Raw genomic sequence first — 23,018 nt, forward strand, 5'->3', positions numbered from 1 at the left:
GTGACAAGCCATTGTAAATACCAAGTATGTTGGGTATGCTGTTATTTTTAAAAGTTCATTCATTATTTTCACTCTACTATGAAACAGATGGGGCATGGGTTAGAAACATCTTAACATAATTTTTAATTACAACTGTTGAAACAAAAAATATCACTGATTCTTAAGAATTTTCTTTGATTTTTTTTTTCTTGTTACTCAAGACCAAAGCAGTCTCTGAGATACTGAGCTTTTAAAAATATAAATGGCTGCTCTGTGTTACTTTCTTTTTCCTAGTGTTACTTTACCAAAGTATCTTGTATTAGAACATGTTATATTGATGCCTGTGTGAAATAAATTATGAACAAGTTTTGGGGAAATAGGAGACAATAAGGTATGTAGGGCGTTTTGGTTTTATTCCTCTCCAAACATACATTGTAAGAGACAGTATTTTCTATTTTTACTTCCTTCTTTCAATGTCCATTCCATCTCACTCCAATTCCATGCTTGGAATCAAATCCAGGGCCTTCTATACATGTTGGCAAGTGCTATACTACTAAGCTGCTCCCCAAGCACCTCCTCTTTTCAGCTTTGAGTTTTATTGACAGAGACACTAAATTTGATATAAACCTGAGGGGGGGAAATGGAATGTGCTTATGGTTAGATAAAATTACATTATTTTTAAAGTCTTATTTTTGTTTAACAAGTTGTAGTTTAGGTGAATGGATGACAGGCTTCTGTAAAGTTTTTTTGTTTTTGTTTTTTAATATTTTTTAGTTGTTGATGAACCTTTATTTTATATATTTGTATGTGGTGCTGAGAATCGGACCTAGTGCCTCGTGCGTGCTAGGCAAGGGCGCTACCACTGAGCCACAACCCCAGCCCTTCTGTAAAGTATTGAATCCACTGCTGTAGGCCACAGGAAACAACCATTGTATTTTGTGGTCATACTTCTCATTATGCTGAAAATTTACTAAGCAAAGTAACCATCATTTTTTAAATTCAAAATACTTATTAAAAGCACATAACTAGGAAACATTAAAAAGTCATATTTTCAGAAATTTCTCCTATATTACCTAAGTATATGAATATTTCCATTTTCTGTTATTACAAACAGATAATACATCAGAGTTATTGATGGTAAAATTTAAGTTGTGAAATGTATATTTTTAAAAAATTATTTAAATTTTAAAATCATTTAAAGACTAATGTTGCCACTGGGTGGCAGCCCTGGCTTTTCCCACTAAGCAACAGAAGTCAGCAAATATAATTAAGACAATGGTGTATATCTGTTCTTAAAATCTTTTAGTTCATATTATTTTTCTCAGTGCTTTATTAAATTAATTATTAGATAAGTTTAACGTAAATAAAAGTTATTTATGCTTTTTTGGCTGTAAAATCACATGAATATAAATTGAGGAAAACAGTTTGAGAGTAGAATGACTAGGTAGTAAACATCCTTTTTAACATTTAATGATGCTTTCTCTTTTTCTACCAACTCTTCCTTATGAAAAATGAAGATGAACGCTTAATTTTAACAGGAACAATTTGTATGAACAAATATCAACTATTTATAGCAAATCCCCCACTGAACTGATATTAATAGAGCATGATTTTGAGGAAGTAGTTAGAAGTGGTGTAGCCCTGGAAGCAAGGTACATGTTCCCATGCCATGTAGAGTTCCCAGGTAACACGTGCCAGTAATACCTATTGTGTGCTCATTAAGGGATAGAAGCTTTACTGGGAAGTACTTTGAACTTCATTGTTAATCTTACGACAATGACTTTTTATAAGTGTAAATTTTACTTGAAGCAATTTTTTTAGGAATTGGAACAACCTTACAAAACAGCTGCATAGCTAGGTAATAATAGGATTTGTGTTAGGAACCAAGTTTCCTCATACCCAGACTGGTGGTGTGTGTATCAGAAAGTACTGCTCTGAGCTACTTTTAGACTAGGAGGAATGTCCTAGGAAAAGTAGTGAAGTTTTCTATCATATAGGAGGTGATTAGTTATCAAATTTAAATGTACTTAACACATGTAGCCCTGCCCAACCCACTTCTACAAATAACTTTTCCAAAATCGAGGAAGGAGCTTAATAATAAGAAGAAAGGCTATTGCTGCTGTAACCCTTATTTGTTTGTAGGTCCTTAGGATTCAGCTGGATATATATGTTCACACATGTAGCTAGTGGTATTAAAGACTGTTTCGCAGAAAGCAGGAAGGGTGAGTGCAAATCTATTGCCATTACCAGAAGGATAAAAAGGCCTAGCAGTTGAGCAACCTGGGTTGTTAGAATAAGGTCATCCTTTTAGATAAATATCATATGAATTATTTCTAGCTGTAATGCTCTGTCATGTTATCCAAAGGTAACAAAGAAACAAGATTGCCACTGTCTATGTAGTTCCTTTGTGAAAAGTAGGAAAAGGCACCTTTTTCTCCCAGCAGGCCCAGCCCCTTCCTATAAAGAAATCCAGAATTTTATCCCCTCGTCTTGACAGAGTGCCTTGTTCAGGTTTTAACCAAACATAGTGGCCTTATAGGAGTACTAGTCGACCATACAGTGCTTGAAAGAATTAATGAGGGGCTTCGGGTGTAGTTCAGTGGTAGAGTGCTTGCCTTGCATGTGTGAGGCATTGATTTTGATCCTCACTTAGCACCACATAACAATAAAGGTATATATAAAAAAGAACAAAACATGGGAGAGTGGTGCATACCTGTAGCCTCAGCTACTTAGGAGGCTGAGGCAAGAGATCCTATGAGCCCACCATGGGCAACATACTAAAATCCCATCTCTAAGGAAAAAAGAAAGAAAATAGCACATTTTTTTTTTTTTTAGTGGGGGGTTTCACATAAAATTCAACATTTCCTTCTTTAAAATGAGAAGCTGGCATCACTGTAATTCAATTCCCCTAATAGCAATCAGCTGAAACCCAGTACAGGTGGTCCCCTTATTATTTTTTAACATATTTTATGTGTTGTTGGACCTTTATTTTTTATGTGGTGCTGAGAATCAAACCCAGTGCCTCACACATTAGGCAAGTGCTCTACCATTGAGCCACAACTCCAGAACCCCCCTTATTCTTTTTACTAATGTGAATGGTGAAAAATTCAAATAGTAAAGCCCCTTTCCCTACCTATCTAGTTCAGTTTCCAAATTCAGTTACTGTTACTCTTCATTTTTTCTGTTTCTTGAAGAGTTTGAGACTTGGGATCCTGCAATTTTCATTTTTTAGAAACACTTCTGCATTGTCCAATAAATTTGTGTATAATTACTCATGCTTTGACTTTTTCCATTTTAAATACTTTGCTAGAAGATAAGAGTTCTTTACATTTTTCTAAATATATACATAATATTTAAATTTAGAAAAAATATTATATGGCAGTGCTGGGGAGTGAACCTTGGGCCTTGTGTATGCTGTCGTTTTTTTCTTAAAGGGATATTCAATATAGGGTAGATGATATCATTTTATGTTCTGGACAGCATCTGGTGTACTTTTAAAACATCAAATTATTGATTCTGGGGGAAAACATTATTAGTTTTTGTTGCAAGGTAGGAAGTATTGGCTTGCTTCTCTCCTGATAAGCTGATTTTGTTGATGTTTAAAAGTTCATGTGACTCACCTTTGCTTTATTCTAAAAAATTGACAGACAAGCAAAATATGAATCCTCCACACCCTAATTTCTTGCTGTTACATGATCTAAACCAGCTAAATGAGGAATTGTCTATTTCTAGTTTACTTTTCTGTTTCTCTTTTGATCTGAAAGTATACACAATTTGCTAAGACTTGTTTAATGAGTAGAACCTATGCTGTGCTTGGCAGATTTTGAAGAATAGGAGGAGGCATTTCAGTTGCCCTGTTTTATACCAGTGTATTTTTGAGAATGCTGGGTAGAGCACTTTCATCACATCAGGTATTTCGGAATTAGTCTGATGCCTACAGTGGTTTACATAAATATTTATCTGCTAGACTGGCTGATTTTTATATGTTTGCTCTCAAAATTACTTAAAGTGCAGGTAAAACTTATTCTTTTGAAATAATGTTAATATATTTTTTAACTAAAATGTCACAATACTCAATTTCCTCTTTCCATGTTTTCTTGTACCTCTTGGAATGATGACTTTCAGACAGGAAAACAAACATTTTAAGTAGACCTTTTAAAGTAGATGTCTTAATATGTTTAGTTGCTTTACATAATCTTTTGGGCTCAGATAATTTACATCATAGACTATGGAGAAATTTTGGCAGATAGCCTTGGAAAATTATGGAGATAAAAGGATGATTCCAGAAAATGACTATTAAGAGTTGTCCACTTAAATATAGACTAAAACACAGGAATAGTTATAAAATTGATGTTTTTTAGCACTTCTGAAGGAAATTAATAACCCCTGAATGAGCATGACTTCTCTAGAGTAAATGATGTCAAACAAATTGGTTTTGATGTTTTCTAGTCTAGAGTAGATAATAAATGGTAATTTCACCAAGGGTTATGATAATCACTTGGTGTAAAGATGAGAAAAAAGTATTTCTGAACTGTTGGACTCAATGTCTCACATGTTGAGGGCGCGGTCCCTAGCCCACAGGGTTATTGGGAGATGGTGGACCTAGTGGAAAGAAGTTAAGTCATTGGAGGCATCCCTCAGATGGGCTATTTGTGTGTGTATTATTGCATGTGTGTATATTTAAATAACTTCAGAGATATTATCCATCCAACTAACTCACCTTGAGTATTTGATTGCTCAGCTGCCAGGTTAGTCTCACCTAGCAAAATAGTAGTGAAGAAAATGGATAGCGCTTTCATAAAACTTATGTTTCAATGATGCAGTGCTTAATGGAGTAGAGCTCTGAATTAAAAATAGAACAGGTTGATGAGGTTGTAGAGTTAAGATTGAGGTTGTTAATGTGTACAAGATGATCAAAGGAGGTCTCATAAAACTGACCCTTGAGCATATTGTGTGCTCTGCTTAACAGAAGGATTAACCAGTGATGAGTGAAATAGAGCAATAGCAATCATTATCATCATGATTTATAGGTCACTGTTTCTGGTTTTTAAAAATTTAAATTGATTAAAATGGCATTTTAAAATTTAAATTTGGAAATTTTAATCAAAAAGGGATTCTCTGAATAAACCCTCATTCACCATCTTAAGAGGAGTTGGGGGGTTAAAGGAGGGCAGTTTTAGATGTAGGATTTTACTTGATCACATCCTGAGGGAAGAATTGAAGTCAAGGGAAATTAAATTCTTGATGGCCGGACAGTAAATATTAGGGAAATTGAAAAACCTGAAGTATGTTCAGATGAGGTTAAAAAAGGATGCATGAGTTCTGAATTAGAGCTGGAAAATGGTGTAGAAATTATACCTGGAGGGGCTAGGATTGTGGCTCACTGATAGCTCGCCTACCATGTGTGAGGCCTTGGGTTTGATCCTTAGCACCACCTAAAAATAAAGATGTTACGTCCAAGAACAACTAAAAATAATAAATATTTCAAAAAAATAAAAGAAACTATACCTGGAATAGACCTCTAGGGAATTTTAAGAGTCTGGACAAAGGAATTTCACTATTTAAATTCCCTGTTTTACTTCCAGAAGAAAGAAAATACATTGAGGAGTCGTTACAACTACATGTTCTGTGTGCTAAAATAGGACCTAAATATTTAGGGATCTTGGTGTTGGGGGAGGAACTATTCTATGGTAGGCAGGGTAAGGGAAGTTTATAGGAATGGAGTAATTAACCATGTGGTCTGTGCCTTGGCACCAAGGCCTGTCCTGGACTGGACAGCTGTAAGAATATGTAACTCCAGTTTTGCATCGTAGGTATTTTCATTCTAATCCTTCCCCTGTGCAGAGCACTGGGAGTTTAAAAGTCTCTTTGGCCATTAAGTTTTCTTTCCTCCCCCTCAGCCTCTTTTCCTTTCCAGAAAAACCTTTTACCTGCTTGCTTTTCCTTCCATAATTAACTTTCAAAAATTTAAGTGGCAAAAAGTGTATTAGGAAACAAGTCCATTTCTCGACTGTACCTGCTTATGATAAGAAATCAGTCTATTCTTACAGCAAATATCTTAAACATGGATGATTCTCCAGCTCTGTGGAAGACAGTGCTTGTCATCAAGAGCATGGCAGTGCTGGGCAGGGTTGTCTTGGAAGTAGAACCAACTATCCATCTTAAAATCTACAAGTTTGGTGAACACAACATTGATGACTTAACCTCTTTTTAAAAATTGTATTTTTTGTGGCACTGGAGTACCTTTCCTTTTCTTATCCTTCTCTAATTCAGTGTGTTTTCCTCTCAACTGTTCCATCCTTGCACTTTGCTCATGTCATTCTCCCACATTTTTCCCCTATCAGTACACCTAGATGGATATATTCTTGGAGCACTGTATTGAAGCCTGTTTATGAAACTTTGCTAAGTAGACTCATGCCTCACTCACTAAACTGTGCCCCTCAGACACATTTCGAGCACTCCTTTGTTAAGGTGAATGAAAAGTACTTGGGAGTTTGGCAGACTTCAATTGGATTTCCTGTCTGCATCCTGACTAGCTTTGTGATCTATAATAAGCCAATTTCTCTGAACCCAGTGTCTTGAGACTCCAACCTTACCTTAAGTCTGTTGTGTAATGGGAAATGTGAATAATGTATGGGAAGTACTTAGGACAATTCCTGGTAGATAGTAGATATCTAGTACACATTCACTTATATTGCTAAGGTTTTTTTTTCCTGGATTTAAAAAAGAAATCAGGGAACCCAGAACTGGGAGAATAAAGATTGGAGACAAGTATTGAGGCCGTGTATGAAGCATATACAAAGCACTCCAAGTTGGGATGTGCTCATACCCAAAGGTAAGACAGAACAGGATCAGATGCTGGAAGAGCCATGAAGGATTGTGCAAGATGCCAGTAACCAGAGGTCAGGGCCAAGATGTAGTGACTACTGACAGTGCTGGAATCATGCACCAAATGTTCTTGATCATGGTGCAGTTAAAAAAGAAAAAATAATAATAATTCAGCTAGTATTGTACACCCTTCTGCCAAGTCCTGTTCTAAATTACTATCTCATTTAGTCCTCAAAATAGCCCCATGAGTTAGGTGCCACTATAATTGTTACCAATCTAGAGATTTCTAAGGCAGATAGTTGAAATGACTTGCCTAAATCAGCATAAGTAAGTAGAGGAGCCTGGATTTTACCACTTCCTGGTAAATATCTCCAACCAGAGATATTGCTGTTCCAGAGGTAAACCCAAAGAGAAGCAGCCAGCAAAGGGCCAGCCAGCCAGAGTCCTTAATGTATGCTTATTAACATCAAATGATGGAACATACTACTTGTGAAGGCCTATTCTGTTCCCTGCACTGTGCCAATGGATTTTGTCTGCATTCTTTTATATGCCCCATCACTATTATACAAGCCATTATTGTACTTATAAATGAAAAGAAAAACATGGGGCTTATGGAATTGGTTTTTTTCTATTTTGTATCAAAAGAGAACCATATCTGTTCCTCAACCCATCTAGCTTCTGATCTAAGGCCTCCACTGAAACACCTCTTGCTGAGATTACAAATGAATTTGCAGTGCTAAATCCAGGGGACATTTTCTGATGTTCAGCTCACTGGTCCTCTCTTCTGTACTGTGCTGTGATAGTCACTTCATCTTTCATTGATTCCAGACCACAGTTTTTTCTAGGACCATTTCTCTGACCCGCTCCCCTGCCCCAACCCATTTCCCTATTTCTTATTCTTGCCCTGGTCTGTAAATGTGGGTGGTCTTCAGGAGTACATTCACAACCCTTCTGAATCTACATTTTCCTTGGATGATCTTACCCACTACCAATGAATGCCAGAGGCAGGGGAGACGCTATCATACCCTTGACACCCATCGGCTTGATTTGGAAGTTTTTTGTTTTAGACAAGGTCTTCTGTATCACCCAGGCTGGTCTTGAACTCATGGGCTCAAGCCATCCTTCCATCTCAGCCTCCCTGAGTAGCTCTGACTATGGGTATGCACCACCGTGCCTAGCTTACTATCACCTTGAGACAAAGATTAGAGACTTCTGCCCATATAAGCATCTCAAATTCAAGTGTATCAAGTTGAACACATGCAAGCTTTTCTTGCACCAACTCAACCCTGCCTGCCCTGACCCACCCCACTCTGCTCCTCTGTTGTTTTAGTTGAGGTGCTGACATCCACCCAGTTACTCAAACACAGAACCTGTAAGTCATGTTTGACTTTGCTTCTGTGGCTCTCAATCCTCTCAAATATCTAGGAGCTGAAATTCTACCTCCTCTGAATTTGCTCACTTCTCTCCACAGATAAGAGAGATCTAATGTTGGCCATCTCTCATCTAGGTGACTGATAGCCTTGGTCCTCCAATCTGGCCTCCTTCATTGCTTTCTCCACCCTAGTCAGAAACTTTAAGAGTTCAAATATAGAGAATATTATGGCCAGATTTGAGCGTTCAACCCTTTGACCTTTACTATTCTCAGGATAAACTCAAAGCCCCTCAACAAGACATGGAAAACTCTGGAATTCTGTTTCAGTCTTTGAGAACTATTTTTCTTGGGACTCCAACTTTGTTCTCCATTTGCACCAATTTTCTTCCAGTTTCCTAGTCACAGTGCCTGAATGTTTTTCTGGGTTTTGTTTGTTTGGTTTTGGTTTTCCCTCCCAAAGTTTAATAACCTCAAAGTCACCTCCTTCAAGGGGCCTTCTGTGATCCACAGACTGGATTAGATCTTTCTCTGTAGTGCTCCTATATTCCTTATGAATATTTCTGTCACTGAATTTTCATTATTGATTTATAATTATTTGCTTGGGCATTGTCACTATTTGGGAGGTTCTTGTTGAAGGCAGGACCTATTGAATTCTCAGGATCTAGCACGTAAAAGGCCCTCAGTGGATGCTTTGGTTGAATGAATCTGAATGACTTTCCCAAGGTTAAATTGCAAAGAACTTGTGAAACTGACACCAAAATATCTTCTACTGTAAAACTCATGTTTATTCCACTACGGTATTTGCACATTAGAGTGTTTAAACTCATTGAAGAGTTAAGACTCTGTTAAAAGGTTTTCCTTCTAACTTTCAAAATTGATTTTACTTTTTCAATAATCCATTCACATGATTCACTCATCAAAAGGTATAGTACTCAGTAAAGAGTCTTGTTCCCATTTTTTGCCTCCAACTTCCTACTTCCCAAAATAGCCCTATGAGTTAGGTGCCACTTCTGTGGTCCCTCTGCCTTGAGGTAACCAATCTTGTCAGTTTCTTATATCTCTTTCTAGAATTTCTTTTTTGCAAATGTATGTAAATATGAAGTTTTATATTCTTTTTTCCCTTTAAAAAAGTATTGATTTTTTTTAACTTCCCTATTTTTTTTGAGGTGAGTATTAGCAAAAAGTGCTAATCAGTACCCAGCTTGAATGAACGCACAGGAAGGGAGACTTGGAAAAAGACAGCTATTGGATGAGGGGAGAAGAAAATCCTGCCTACTTACTGACCTCTTGGGACACGAAGGGGCCTACAAGACAGAGCCTGTGGTCCAGATAACTCCCCTAGGCAGATTCTCAAGCTCCTTAAGAGTTACCTTGTCTTTGGAACTCTCTTAGGCCACTCCCCTTGATGCAATATCTGGGTTTGGGCAGAAAGGAGGGTGCTGCAGAGCCCGCCCCTTCTGAGCTGTTTGGACCAGCTCCTCTTTTCAGAACAATTCAGGCTTCACTGTGACTCAGACCTCAGCTCCAATCTCTGCTCAGAAGCAAGATGGCTGAGATGAACAGAATGCTTCACTCTGGAAGGAAAAGGCATTCCAGGTCAAATTAAGTCTGCCAAACCCCTTCACTAGGGTTCTAGAAGGAATCTGGACAAGTTTTATCATGTGGTTTTTCTACGCCTTGATTCCATGTTTGTTCACAGGTAAGTATGAATTAAAATACATCTGGTTGTTTGGGCCTTGGATTATACTTTCCCAGGTGAAAAATACTTTCCCAGGGTTTGGGGTTGCAATACCTGTATAGAACATCTTATGTCTGTTTTTAAAAAGGTTTCTCACCTCTTACATCAGCATCCCCACATCTCAAAGAAAAGTCCTGCACTATGTTTGGAAACCTCTCTCTTAAGTGTCTGCAGAACTATCTAGAAAGACTTCATTAAAATAGTCTAAAAGTTGGCATAGCTCTGTGCATTTTGCTTTTTATCTCATTACCTGGTATTACAAGGTGCAATGGAATTCTCAGTCTATCTATGCTTTTTAAAGTAACATAATTAAGGATTCTAACAAAACACATGAATAGACAATTTGAGAACTTAAATTTGGGGTACAAGCCTTACAAAAATTGGATTTCTTTCTTGGTCATTGCAGAAAAGGTATTCTATAGCATTTTAGAAAATATTTGGTTGGGGAATTTTCTCTTACAGTATTACAACATTTTCTCTACTCCACTCCTGGTTGCATGTATGTACCTGCTTTATTGGTCCAAAAACTGCTTTATTGGTCCTTAGCTGTTGGTATTTCTCCATGTCAAACTGCATTTAAGAGAAATTTTTAATTTTAATACCAGTCACTTTGTGATGTCAGTGGGAGTCTCAAGTTAGTTGGTTGGTTTGGTTTGTTTCTTTCAACACAGAACTAATATTCTAGTTTGTTTAAATCAGAATGTTTAGAATTGGTTTAAACATCCAACTTAGTGTTCTTTCCTATACCCAAATCCTTCACAGCTCTCAGTTGTACAGCACAGGACGTCCAAATTTTGCATCTCCATTTTTCATAATAGTACATTCAGACCCCATCCTGTATTTATTTGATTCTCATTCTCTTTGAAAACATGCGGATTGCAGGGAGGTGCTGCCTTCACAGTCAGTACATTCTATCTGATTTCCTCTTCCTGTTCTTTATATATAATTTCCCACCAGAAGCACTACCTCCAGTTCCTTTCCCCATCCCAAGTCCATGTTCCCATCATCATTCCAGGCAGATCCTTTTCCCTGCAGACATTTCCCAGAACTCTGTCCTTTGGCACTTGACTCCATGTGCTCTAGCTTCCTTAGGTTGCTTTGCTTTTCAACACAGAAGAACCTGTATGTCTTTTCTGGTGTCCCCCAAACCCCTAGTACAGATCAAGTATGTTGGTTGTTTGGTAAATTAGTTGTTTGATTGTTTAATTTTGGGGACAAAAAAGTTGCCAAAGGCAGAAGATGGGAGGCCAAATGACAATCAGAAAAGTTAGCATTTTTTAACCTGACATTTTCTTCATTGAATTCAGTCTTTTGAGGCTTTTCTTAAAAACTCCTGTTTCAAACAGACCTGGGGGTAAGTGCTTTCTTCTGACACTTACAGACTTACAGATAAACAAAAAGAAACCAAAAGATGTCAGAGTCAAAAAGACTTAGAAGTGTGAATTTTTGCTTTATCACTCCCTTGTTCAGTGACAAGATCATATAACTTTAGTTTTCTCACATGTGAAGTGGTTATCACAGTCACCTTGAAGTGTGGAGGAGTTAACTAAAATGATGCAAACAAAATCACTTTGAAGACTTCGATGGTGGTGCAAACAGATGGTGGTGTCAGCAGATAAGTGCAGGTTGCTTTTTTGCAATTTTGACCACTTCCTCTGGATTGTGTAGGTGCCTGTGAGGAATTCTGCAAATTCTAAATGAACTTCTGTTGGTAACTAGATCACTGAACAGATGGGTAGTTTTGTTGCTTTCTTTCATAGAAATCATTTGCCTTGCTTTGTTCCTTCCAACAAGAGTATTGTATTTTGGAAACTGATTCTTCCTACAAATAATAATCACATTAATGACAGTGACAATCACAGTTGCTATTTCTGTGCTCCAGTTTAGTAAAAAATATACTCTTGACTTCTCACATCAATCCTGCAAAGCAGTTGTTATTTCCCCCATTTTACACACTAGGAAACGGACTTGGAAACCTTCAATTATTTGTCCAAGTACATAACATTCTAGGAAGAGGGGGAATTGGGATTTGGTTCTGGTTTCACTAGCTCTAGAGGCCCTTTGTGTTTCTGTGCAGAAAAAAACTGAGACATTGGGCTGGGGATGTGGGTCAAGCGGTAGCGCGTTCGCCTGGCATGCGTGCGGCCCAGGTTCAATCCTCAGCACCACATACCAACAAAGATGTTGTGTCCACAGATAACTAAAAAATAAATATTAAAATTCTCTCTCTCTCACACTCTTTAAAAAAAAAACAAAACTGAGACATTGACACAGGCCCACAAAAGGGAGGAGGAAAAAAGTAGAGGAAACAGTAGTGCCTTTTCTGATGCATTTGACTTGAAGGTTATTGAAGGAAAAGAATGGTGGAAGAGGACTCAAATGAAGGGAGTTGACATCAGACCCAGCTGGGTCTCTTACAGGGAAGAGATGCTGATTTCTGCCTAGAAGGTTTGCCCACAGTTCATGGTGGGCAGCCTTCATGCTCCCTTCTTTTTTGTGACTTAAGATTTTAGGATAGAAGTGTTCAGCATAAACCTTAGAGCAGCAGAAAGGACTAATTTAAGATGGATGAGAGATTAGGGGGAAAAAAAAAAGTAAGACATAAGCTGTTTCCCAAGGAAGTCAAGACTTGCTTCAGTTGTTCTGTTTTTATTCAGAGCACCAGATTCCGAGCTGGGTGCTGATTAGCAGAGAGATGAAAAACAAACAAACAAAAAACCAGTCCTTTGTTTTCAGATAACTGAAGTCTGACATCTGGAGTTGAAATGTAGTATTAATTATTCTTTTGGCCACCAGAAATAAGGTCTAGATCAGTGGTCCCAATCTTGAATGAACATTGAAATCACCTGGAGAGCTTTTTACAGCCAGAGATTATGAACTAATTTAGGATGTTGCTGGGGGCATTGGGGTTTTTCAAAACTTCCTGGATGGGGCTCTTAGAGAAGTGGTTGATTACAGGGCTGGGCAGGGAGAATACAAGATGAGACAGGAGTGTCTTGTGGTAAGTAATGAAGGGCTCTGAAGAGGACGGGGGAGGTAAATTCAACACCACATGCTGGATTGAATCCTGGAATGGAAAAAGACATTAGTGGAAAAATTGGAAAAACCTAAATAAAGTCCGGAGTTTAGTTACAGTAACACTCCAACACTGGTTCCTTAGTTTTGGTAAACGAGTCATGGTTGGATAAAATGTTGGCATGGTGGAAGCAGAGTGATGGGTATATGAGAACTCTGTGTACTGTCCTTGCATCTTTTTTTCTGTAGATCTAAAATTATTTTTTTAAAGTCTATTAATAATAATTACATGAAAAGGGGTGAAGAATAGAGACAAGTCAAATGGACACAGGAGTCAAGCTGAAAGAGTCCCCGGTGTCCAAAGTTGGAACAATTTGAATAATAAAATAATAACAATGTATTGGATTTTAATCATAGAATAAAATAAATATGAATCCATATTGGTAGAAATAAATAATTGAATAGATAAACAGTGGGGAACACTCTTTCCTACCAAATTCCAATTAAATGAAAAAAATCACTATTAGTACATAATAACAGTACTTGTTGTAAGAACTCTCCCCCAATAGATGCAAAATTAATGTGTGGAAGTTTGAAGAGAAACAGAATATTTACATAGTCTCAAAGCATCTCCCCTAAGGTGCTAATTAACACTAAAGGGGAAATTGATAGCTTTACTGTGGAGACATTGTCTTAACAAAGTGATCAAGATTAACATTACTGGTAAAGACATACCGGCATGGTGTGCTCCCAGTGAGGACATGGCAAAACATATAACCTCAGTCAAATCATGTGAAAGCATCAGACAAACCCCAACTGAGAGACAGTCTGCAAAACAGGTGACCAGTACTCTTCAAAAATGTCAAGGTCATAAAAGACACACTGAGAACAGATTGGAAGAGACTAACTAGATGTGACAACTGAATGGGGAATCCTGGACTGGTTCCTAGGGGCAGGGCAAAGAGCCTTAGGGGAACTAGTGAAATGTGAATAAAGACTGAAGCTTAGTTAATCATATTCATCAATATTAATATCTCAGTTTTCAAAATTGTACTACGGACCCATGGACGCCTGAGTGAAAGGTGTGTGGGAGCTCACTGCTATTTTGTAATTCCTCTGAAAGTGAAGTATTTCAAAATACAACTAATTTTCACCATTTTACTGGGCTAAGATCAGATTTTGGCAGGACTGTGTTCCTTATGGAGGCTCTAGGGGAGGATCTATTTCCTTGCTGTTCCTAGCTTCTAGTGGCCATCTGTGTTACTTGCACACGGCCCCCTTCCATGGTTTGTATGTACCACCATTTGTTTAACCATTCACCTACTGAAGGATCTCTGGGCTGATTCCAGTTTGACTATGCACATTCACGTACAGGATTTATATTATGAAAATTTTCATTTCCCTAGGATAAACACCTAAGAGTGCAATTGCTAGGTCAGACAGTAATTGCATGTTTAGTTTTACAAGAAACAGCCCATTTTCTAGAAGGTACTGATTTTACATTCTTACCAGTAATGTCTGAGGGATCCACTTTTTCTGTCTCCTTGCCAGCTTTTGGTTTTGTTATTTTAAAAATTTTTGCCAGCCAGGCATGGTGGCATACGCCTATAATCCCAGCAGCTTGAGAGGCTGAGGCAGAAGGATCACTAGTTCAAAGCCAGCCTCAGCAACTTAGTGAGGCCCTAAGTAACTCAATGAGACTCCATCTCTAAAAAAAATACAAAAAAAGACTGGGGATGTGGCTCAGTGGTTGAGTACCCCTGGAATCATTCCCTAGTGACAAAAAAAAAAAAAAAGCCATTCTGATAGTTGTATACACTGCTATCTCATTGTAGTGTTATTTTGTTTCTCTGTAATAGCTAAATATGCAATATTTTTTCACGTGCCTATTTGCATGTGATAAATCATCTTTGGTGAAATGCCTCTTTGTACCTTTTGCCCATTTTTTAATTGGATTGTTAGAATTTTTTTGCAGTTTTTTTTCCTCACCTAAGCAGCTTTATATTATTTATTTATTTAAATTAGGTATATATGATAGCAGAATGCATTTTTGATTCATTGTACACAGTTGCAGCACAACTTTTCATTTCTCTGTACACCACGTCGTGTCGCACTATATGTGCATCATACACGTACTCAGGGTAATAATGTCCATCTCATTCCACCATCTTTCCTGCCCCCATACCCCTTCCCCTTCTCTCCCTTCCCTTTGTCCAATCAAAGTTCCTCCATTTTCCCATGCCCCCCCCCACCATTAAGGATCAGCATCCACTTAACAGAACATTTGGCCTTTGGGTGTTTGGGATTAGCATGATGTTCTCTAGTTCCATCCATTTACCTGCAAATGCCATAATTTTTTCTCTTTTAATGCTGAGTAATATTCTATTGTATATATATACCACAGTTTCTTTATCCATCCATCTATTGAAGTGCATCTAGTTTACTTCCACAGTTTAACTATTGTGAAAAGAGCTGCTGTAAACATTGATGTGGCCACATTATTATCAGTATAGTATGCTGATTTTAAGTCCTTTGGGTAAAGACAGAGGAGTGGGATAGCTGGGTCAAATGGTGGTTCCAGTCCAAGTTTTCTAAGGAATCCTTTTCCAGACTGGTTGCACCAATCTGCAGTGCCACCAGCAATGTATGTGTATACCTTTTCCCCCACATCCTCTCCACTTATTATTGCATGTATTCTTGATAACTGCCATTCTGACTGGTGTGAGATGAAAGAGTAGTTTTGATCAGCATTTCTCTAATTACTAGAGATGCTGAACATTTTTTCATATATTTGTTGATTGATTATACATCTTCTTTTGAGAAGGGTCTGTTCAGCTCCTTAGCCCATTTATTGACTGGGCTATTTGTTTGTTTGGTGTTAAGTTTTTTGAGTTCTTTCTATATCCTGGGGATTAGTACTCTATCTGATGTGCTTGTGGCAAAAGTTTGCTCCTCTTCTGTAGGCTCTCTCTTTACTTCATTGATTGTTTCCTTTTCTGAGAAGAAGCTTTTTAATTTGAATCCATCCCATTTATTAATTCTTGATTTTATTTCTCATGCTGTAGGAGTCTTGTTATGGAAGTTGGGGCCTAATTTGACGTGATGAAGATTCGGGCTTACTTTTTTCTCTATTAGTTGAAGGCTCTCTGGTCTAATTCCTAGGTCCTTGATCCACTTTGAGTTGAGTTTTTTGCATGGTGAGAGATAGGGGTTTAGTTTCATTTTGCTGCATATGGATTTCCAGTTCTTCCAGCACCATTTGTTAAAAAGGCTATCTTTTCTCCAGTGTATGTTTTTGGGACCTTTGTCTAGTATGGGATAACTGTTTTTATGTGGATTTGTCTCTGTGTCTTCTATTCTGTACCATTGCCCTACATGTCTATTTTGGTGCTAAAACCATGCCATTTTTTTGTTACTATAGCTTTGTAGTATAGTTTAAGGCCCATGATTGCTTTTTCTATTTCTATAAGGAATGACGGGATTTTAATTGGAATCACATTGAATCTGTATAGCACTTTGAGTAGTATGGCCATTTTGACAATATTAATTTTGCCTGTCAAAGAGCATGGGAGATTGTTCTATCTTCTAAGGTGTTCTTCAATTTCTTTCTTTAGTGTTCTGTAGTTTTCATTGTACAGGTCTTTCACCTCTTTTGTTGATTCCCAAGTTTGTTTGTTTGTTTGTTTGTTTTTTGAGGTTATTGTGAATGGAGTAGTTTTCCTAATTTCTTTTTCAGAAGATTCATCACTGATGTATAGAAATGCATTTGATTTATGGGTATTGATTTTATATCCTGCTACTTTGCTGAATTCATTTATTAATTCTAGAAGTTTTCTGGTGGAGTTTCTTGGATCCTCTATAGAATCATGTCGTCAGCAAATAATGATAGTTTGAGTTCTTCTTTTCCTATTTCCTATTTTCATATTCCTTTAATTTCTTTCATCTGTCTAATTGCTCTGGCTAGAATTTAAGGACAATGTTGAATAGGAGTGGTGGAAGAGATCATCCCTGTATTGTTCCAGTTTTTAGAGGGAGTGCTTCCAATTTTTATTATAATTCTTGGAATTGAGTAGATTAGTTCCTCTGCTTTATTTGCAAAATTATTTTAGTTTGGGTTAGCTGCTCAGTACATGCTGAGTATATATATATATATATATATATATATATATATATATATATATATATATATATATATATATCTCCCCCCCCCCCACACACACACACACAGAGAGAGAAGAAAAAGTAGTTTTGGTTATTCTAATTCCTTTGCCTTTTAAAATAAAATTTACAAAAACAATCTTGACAGGCCTTTGATAGAATTGTGTGAAACCTGTGTGTCAGTTTGGAGGAGAATTGCCATCTGAACTATTTTGAATATTCCAATCCGTGAACATGATATGTCTCTCCATTTATTTAAGTCTTTTTTTAGTTTTTCACATCAACATTGAAAACTTTTCTCTTTATCAATCCTGATATATTTTGTTGGATTTGCATTCATGCATTTCACTGTTTTTTGAGTGATTGTAGTTTTAATTTCTGTGTGTAAATCTTCATTGCTAATTTATGGAAATATGATTAATTTTTGTTTATCTTATATATTTCGAACTTACTTGGAATATCAAGAATTGTTTTTGTTCTTGTTTTATTCCATGGGATTTTCTATATATGCTATTATATCATCTGTAAATTGAGGGAGTTTTACTCCTTCCTTTCTAATCTGTATTTTTTTATTCTTTTGCATTCCTTAATACAGTGACTAGAATTTCTAGTATTCTGTTGAATAAGAGTGGTGAGAGTGGAAATCCTTGCCTATTCTTGTTCTTAGTGGGGAAGAATTCAGTCTCTTACTATGTTGCTAAAATCATAGCTGTAGACTTTTTGTGGATGGTCTTTCTCAAGTTCAGATAAACTCCTTGCTCTTTTTAATTGAAGAGAGACTTTGTTTTGTTTTAATCATGTATGAGTGTTAGGTTTTATAAATACTTTTTCTGTGTCAACTGAAAAGATTATGTGGTTTTTCTTCTTTAGTTTATTGACATGGTGGATTGCACTAGTTGATTTTTAAATGTTGAACCACCCTTGCATACCCGGAAAAAAATCCTACTTGGTCATAATTTTTATACATTATTAGATTTGGATTACTAATATTTTATTGATTTTTTTGCACCCAAGTTAATAAAAACACTTATGCAAGTTATTTTTGTTTGGGTTGGGGTAGAGAATTTGCCTAGCACATACAAGACTCTGTGTTCAATCTCCAGCATTGTAAACAAACAAACAAAATATAAATTATCTTTGTCTGGTTTTGCCATCAGGGTAATACTAGCCTCATAAAATAAGTTGGAAAGTTTTCTTTCCTCTTCTATGTATTGAAATAATGTGTGTAAAGTTTATGTTAATTCTTCTGTAAATGTTTGGTAGCATTCTCTAGTGAAACCATCTGGGTCTGAAGACTTAATTTTTGAGGGCTTTTAAAGTATATAATTGAAGTATATTAATGAATAAATTATATTAATACATAATTTTTATTATATGAAATGTAGCCTTACATTTATACAGCTTCATATTTCCAAAATAGTTTTTTTAAAATTTTCCCAGAGGAAGGATGTCAGAGGAGACCATGCTTCACCCTCCTGTCCCACTCCCACCCCCACATGGCCTTTTTCCTTTCCATCTCTTTGATGATTTCAAAGTGAGGAATTGGGAGGTCAGGAAGCCTCCTTGTGGGTGCCCCAGGTGTTTCCTCATAGGGCTGACTGTGGCTAGTATGTGTGAGATGAAGGTGTATCACCAGTGTCCTACATTAGAGAAGAGGCAAGGGAATCAGATGGGGTGTCCCCAGAAGCCCCCTGGCCCCATTTCTTTGTGGTAAGAGGGCTTGATAACAAACAGCAGGTGCCAATATGGAGAGAGGCACAGAGGGCCCCAGCTGTCCCCTCACTCCACTGTGCTGTCGATGTTATCACTGTGATTATAACAGCAAAGAGAGGCAGGTGTTAGACATTAAAATAGGAGCATGTAAAATGGAGAAGAGAAGATTTCAGTAGAGGGTCAAGATCACTCTGAGGTTACCTGCAAGGTTACGCTTTGGGGTACCCAAAGTCCTTATGAGAGTAGATTCAGCTTCACAGGCTTCTTTCATTCTGAGCAAACCATTCTGGGTGCACCGCACACATCTATGTGAGCAGATACTTATGTCCCAGATTGGCTCTTGTCCTTGCAATTGCTCTGGGATGGAGTCTCTAGGCTGGCTTAGCACCTCTTATGACTGGACTCACTTCATAGCTGACCTGAGCCTACACTCCCCACCTGGAAGCTGATGCCCCATTTTTCACTGTTAGAGGTCATGAAGGGATGTGCTTTCATACCAAATGTTGGCATGAGCAGGAGAGGAATATGACAAGAAGCTGGCAAGAGCCTGCATGGGTTTGCCACAAAGGAGTGGGAGGCTCAGGTTAATTTAAGTTGCTTAAGGTGACATAGCACATGACTGCATCAAAGTCTGGAATAAGGGGCTGTCATAAGCAATGTCCTTCAGGGTTAATGTCCAGAATATATAAGGAATTCAAATAGCAAAACAAACAAAACACCCAAATAATCTGATTGAAAAAATGGATAATAGATCTAAATAGACATTTATTTTTAAAAAGACACAAATGGCTAACAAGTATATGAAAAATGTTCAATATCATTAATCATAAGGTAAATGCAAATCAAAACCACAATGATTTAACATCTCACCCCAGTAAGAGTGACTTATCAGGGTTGGGTTGTAGCTCAATGGCAGAATGCTTGCCTAGCATGTTTAAGACTCTGGGTTTAATTTCCAGGACAGACCAAAAACAAATGTCTATTATCAAAGAGATTAAAGATAACAAGTACTGACAAGTATGGGAATATTTGCACACTATTGTTAGGAATATAAATTAATATAGTGACTATTGAAAACTGTGTGGAGCTTTCTCAAAAAATTAAAAAATAAGACTACCATATGATCCAGCAATTCTTCTACTGGGTATATATCCAAAGGAAATGAAATCAGTATGTTGAAGAGATATCTACATCCCTGTGTTCATTGCAGCACTATTCACAATAGACAAGAGATGGAAATAACCTAAATGATAAATTTATAAAAAGACAAAACTGTGGTACATGTACAGTGGAATACTTTTTGTCCATAAAAAGGATGAAATTATTTCATTTGCAACATCGTGGATGTAACTGGAGGATATTACATTAAATGAAACCAGGCAGACTCAGAGATATTACATGATCTCATTCAGATGTGGGATCCCAAAACGTGGATCTCATAGAGATTTAGAACAGAGTGGTGATTACCAGAGCATGGGGGGAGTAGGAGAGAGGGAGGGAAGAGGAAACAGTTTGGCCAACAGGTACTAAATTATATTTAGATTTGAGAAATTCTGATATTCTGAATGGCAGCTATTATGAAGACAACAACCATAAGTGTAGGGGAGGATGTGGGGGAAAAGGCACACTCATACATTGCTGGTGGGACTGCAAATTGGCAGCCAATATGGAAAGCAGTATGGAGATTCCTTGGAAATCTGGGAATGGAACCACCATTTGACCCAGCTATCTCTCTCCTCGGGCCATACCCAAAGGACTTAAAAACAGCATACTACAGGGACACAGCCACATCAATGTTTATAGCAGCACAATTCATAATAGCTAAACTGTGGAGCTAACCTAGATGTCCTTCAGTGGATGAATGGATATTAAATAAATGTGGCATATATACTCAATGGAATTTTACTCAGCAATATGAGAGAATAAAATCATGGTATTTGCAGGTAAATGGATGGTGTTGGAGAAGATGATACTAAGTGAAATTAGCCAATTCCCCCCCAAAAAATGCCGAATGTTTTCTCTGATATAAGAAGGTTGACTCATAGTGGGGTAGGGAGGAGGAGCATGGGAGGAATAGATGAATTCTAGATAGGAAAGAGGGGTGAAAAGGAAAGGGAGGGGGCAGGGGATTAGCAAGGATGGTGGAATATGATGGACATCATTAACCAAAGTACATGTATGAAGACACAAATTGGGTGTCAATATACTTTATATACAAACAGAGATATGAAAAATTGTGATATATATGTGTAATAAGAATTGTACTATATAAAGACATGAATTGGTGTGAAAAAATTCTGATATTGCACAGTAGAGTGAGTACAGATAATGAAAATGTATTAGATATTTCTAAAAGGCTGGAAGAAAGGACTTTGGATGTTTTTTCCCCACAAAGCAATAATACATGTTTGAGGAGATAGATACTGATTTGAACATTACACAATATGTGTGTGTATCAAAGCACCATGTGGTAGGTGCACCATAAATATGTACAATTTTTATATGTTTGTTAAAATAAGTACATACATATCATGCCTATATAATAGGGTTTGGTTTTCTCATTTGTATAGTGGATGAACCAATAGTCCTTAGTCCCAGTAGGGTAATGAGGATTAAAGGAACAATCTAGCACATAGCTTAATAGAATATAAGATCTTGCTTAAGATTACCCATTATTATTGTTAATATGCCTTTTTATCACAAAGGCAGAATTATAATTATGGTAGCCAAAACTTAGCATTAACACAAGTATGATAAAATTAGAGTTGTCATCATTCATAAACCTGTGTGGCCTTTCACTGGTCGCTACCAGTCTGAAGATGTGGCATTCCCCCATGTCAGCCACCCCTCAGCCTTCCTCTCTGCCTTCACCCAGATGGAGTGGCCAGTCTGCCTGCCCCTCAGAACCTCTCTGTGAACTCAACCAACATGAAGCATCTCTTGACATGGAGCCCAGTGATCCTGTCTGGAGAAACAGTACACTATTCTGTTGAGTATCAGGGGTGAGTGATTGGTTTTTGTTTGAATAATTTTTCCTCCCTCAGACAGCAATTAGTTCCTGGAGACACAGCCCCTTCCTTCTTGGCTCAAGGAGGCCTTATGAGCCCAGGGATGGATTATCTCCAATGATCTGCCCCCTCTGTGTGAGTGGGTATTGAAAGAGTCAAGGAAGCAAGGAACTGCCCTTTGGTTTTGACAGTGAACTCTCTAGAAACATGAATGTGTAGACATACATTTTGTTGTGGCTTCTTTTCAACAGTGAGTCAGCTGTCCAAAGAGTTTGACCCTGATTTGAGATGGACAAATCATTGGAGGCCCAGATCCTTTGGGAGGAGAGAGAGATCTCAGTTTTCTTGACTATATATAGTCTTGTACTTAGAAGCCAAAACAAATATTCGCCCTAAAGATCAGCTGGCCCTGGGGCCTACCAGGCTCTAGTCTTCTCCAGGAATTTGCAACTGTTGAGTAGTGACAGCAGCAGAGAAAGTGCTCAATGTATTTCATTGGCAGTAAATACAAACTGATCACATTATTTAGAAGTGTGTAGGTATTGTAGGCTCAAGACACAGCTGACAACATTTCTGGATATAGGGAACTTAATATCTGAAGGAGGAGATGGGCAGAAAATATAATAGGTCCATTCTTTTTCAGTATGGTATCCTTAAGCTACAGGGAGTTTTTTAAGTTTAAATTAATTTAAATTAAACTCAAATATCTGCTTCCCAGTCACACCGGTCACATTTTGGATGCTCCAGAGCCATACGTGGCTAGTGGCTGCCATTTTGAGCACTACCAGTACTGAACATTTCCATCAATTCAGAAAGTTCTACTGGGTAGCAATGCTTGAGGCAATTTCAGAGAGTTATTTGTGCTAGAATAACTATAAGGCTGAGGCAAAAGGGCTGACTCTGCAGCTGCTTTATAATAGGTGGTTGGAAAGGCCTCTCTGAGGTAGTGATCCTTACATCAAATCTGCAAGGAACCATCCCTGTGAACAGCAGGGACAGATCATTTGAGAGAGTGAACAGCTGGTCAAAGGTCCTTTGGAATTAAGAGATCAGCATTCTGAGAGAAATGACCAGGAGGTCAGTGTGGCAAGAATATCTCTCTTCTGAGCAGGGTGAGAGAGAAGGCCAGAATCTTATAGCAATGGGGATGAGTTTGGATTCCATTCTAAGTGCTGTAAAAAGCCATGGAAGACAGAAATGTCATGGT

The 23,018-nt window shown here is 37.6% G+C and overlaps 1 protein-coding gene across 4 annotated transcripts in view; it reads left to right on the forward strand.

Moving 5' to 3' along the window:
• Window positions 1-133: 133 nt before the first annotated feature.
• The window catches only part of Il20rb (interleukin 20 receptor subunit beta), a 40,255-nt gene continuing 17,370 nt past the window's right edge, over window positions 134-23,018 (forward strand). For all 4 annotated transcript variants that reach the window (XR_013436533.1, XR_013436534.1, XR_013436535.1 and 1 more), the window contains exons 1-2: window positions 134-9,878; window positions 21,679-21,805. Coding sequence is in view for 1 of the 4 variants with exons in the window: in XM_078043374.1 (XP_077899500.1) it covers window positions 9,839-9,878; window positions 21,679-21,805 (167 nt within the window). In the remaining 3 variants the exon portion in view is untranslated. The remainder of the gene's footprint in view (window positions 9,879-21,678; window positions 21,806-23,018) is intronic.

This window comes from Ictidomys tridecemlineatus, chromosome 3, assembly GCF_052094955.1.
Source record: "Ictidomys tridecemlineatus isolate mIctTri1 chromosome 3, mIctTri1.hap1, whole genome shotgun sequence".
Taxonomy (NCBI): Eukaryota; Metazoa; Chordata; class Mammalia; order Rodentia; family Sciuridae; genus Ictidomys; species Ictidomys tridecemlineatus.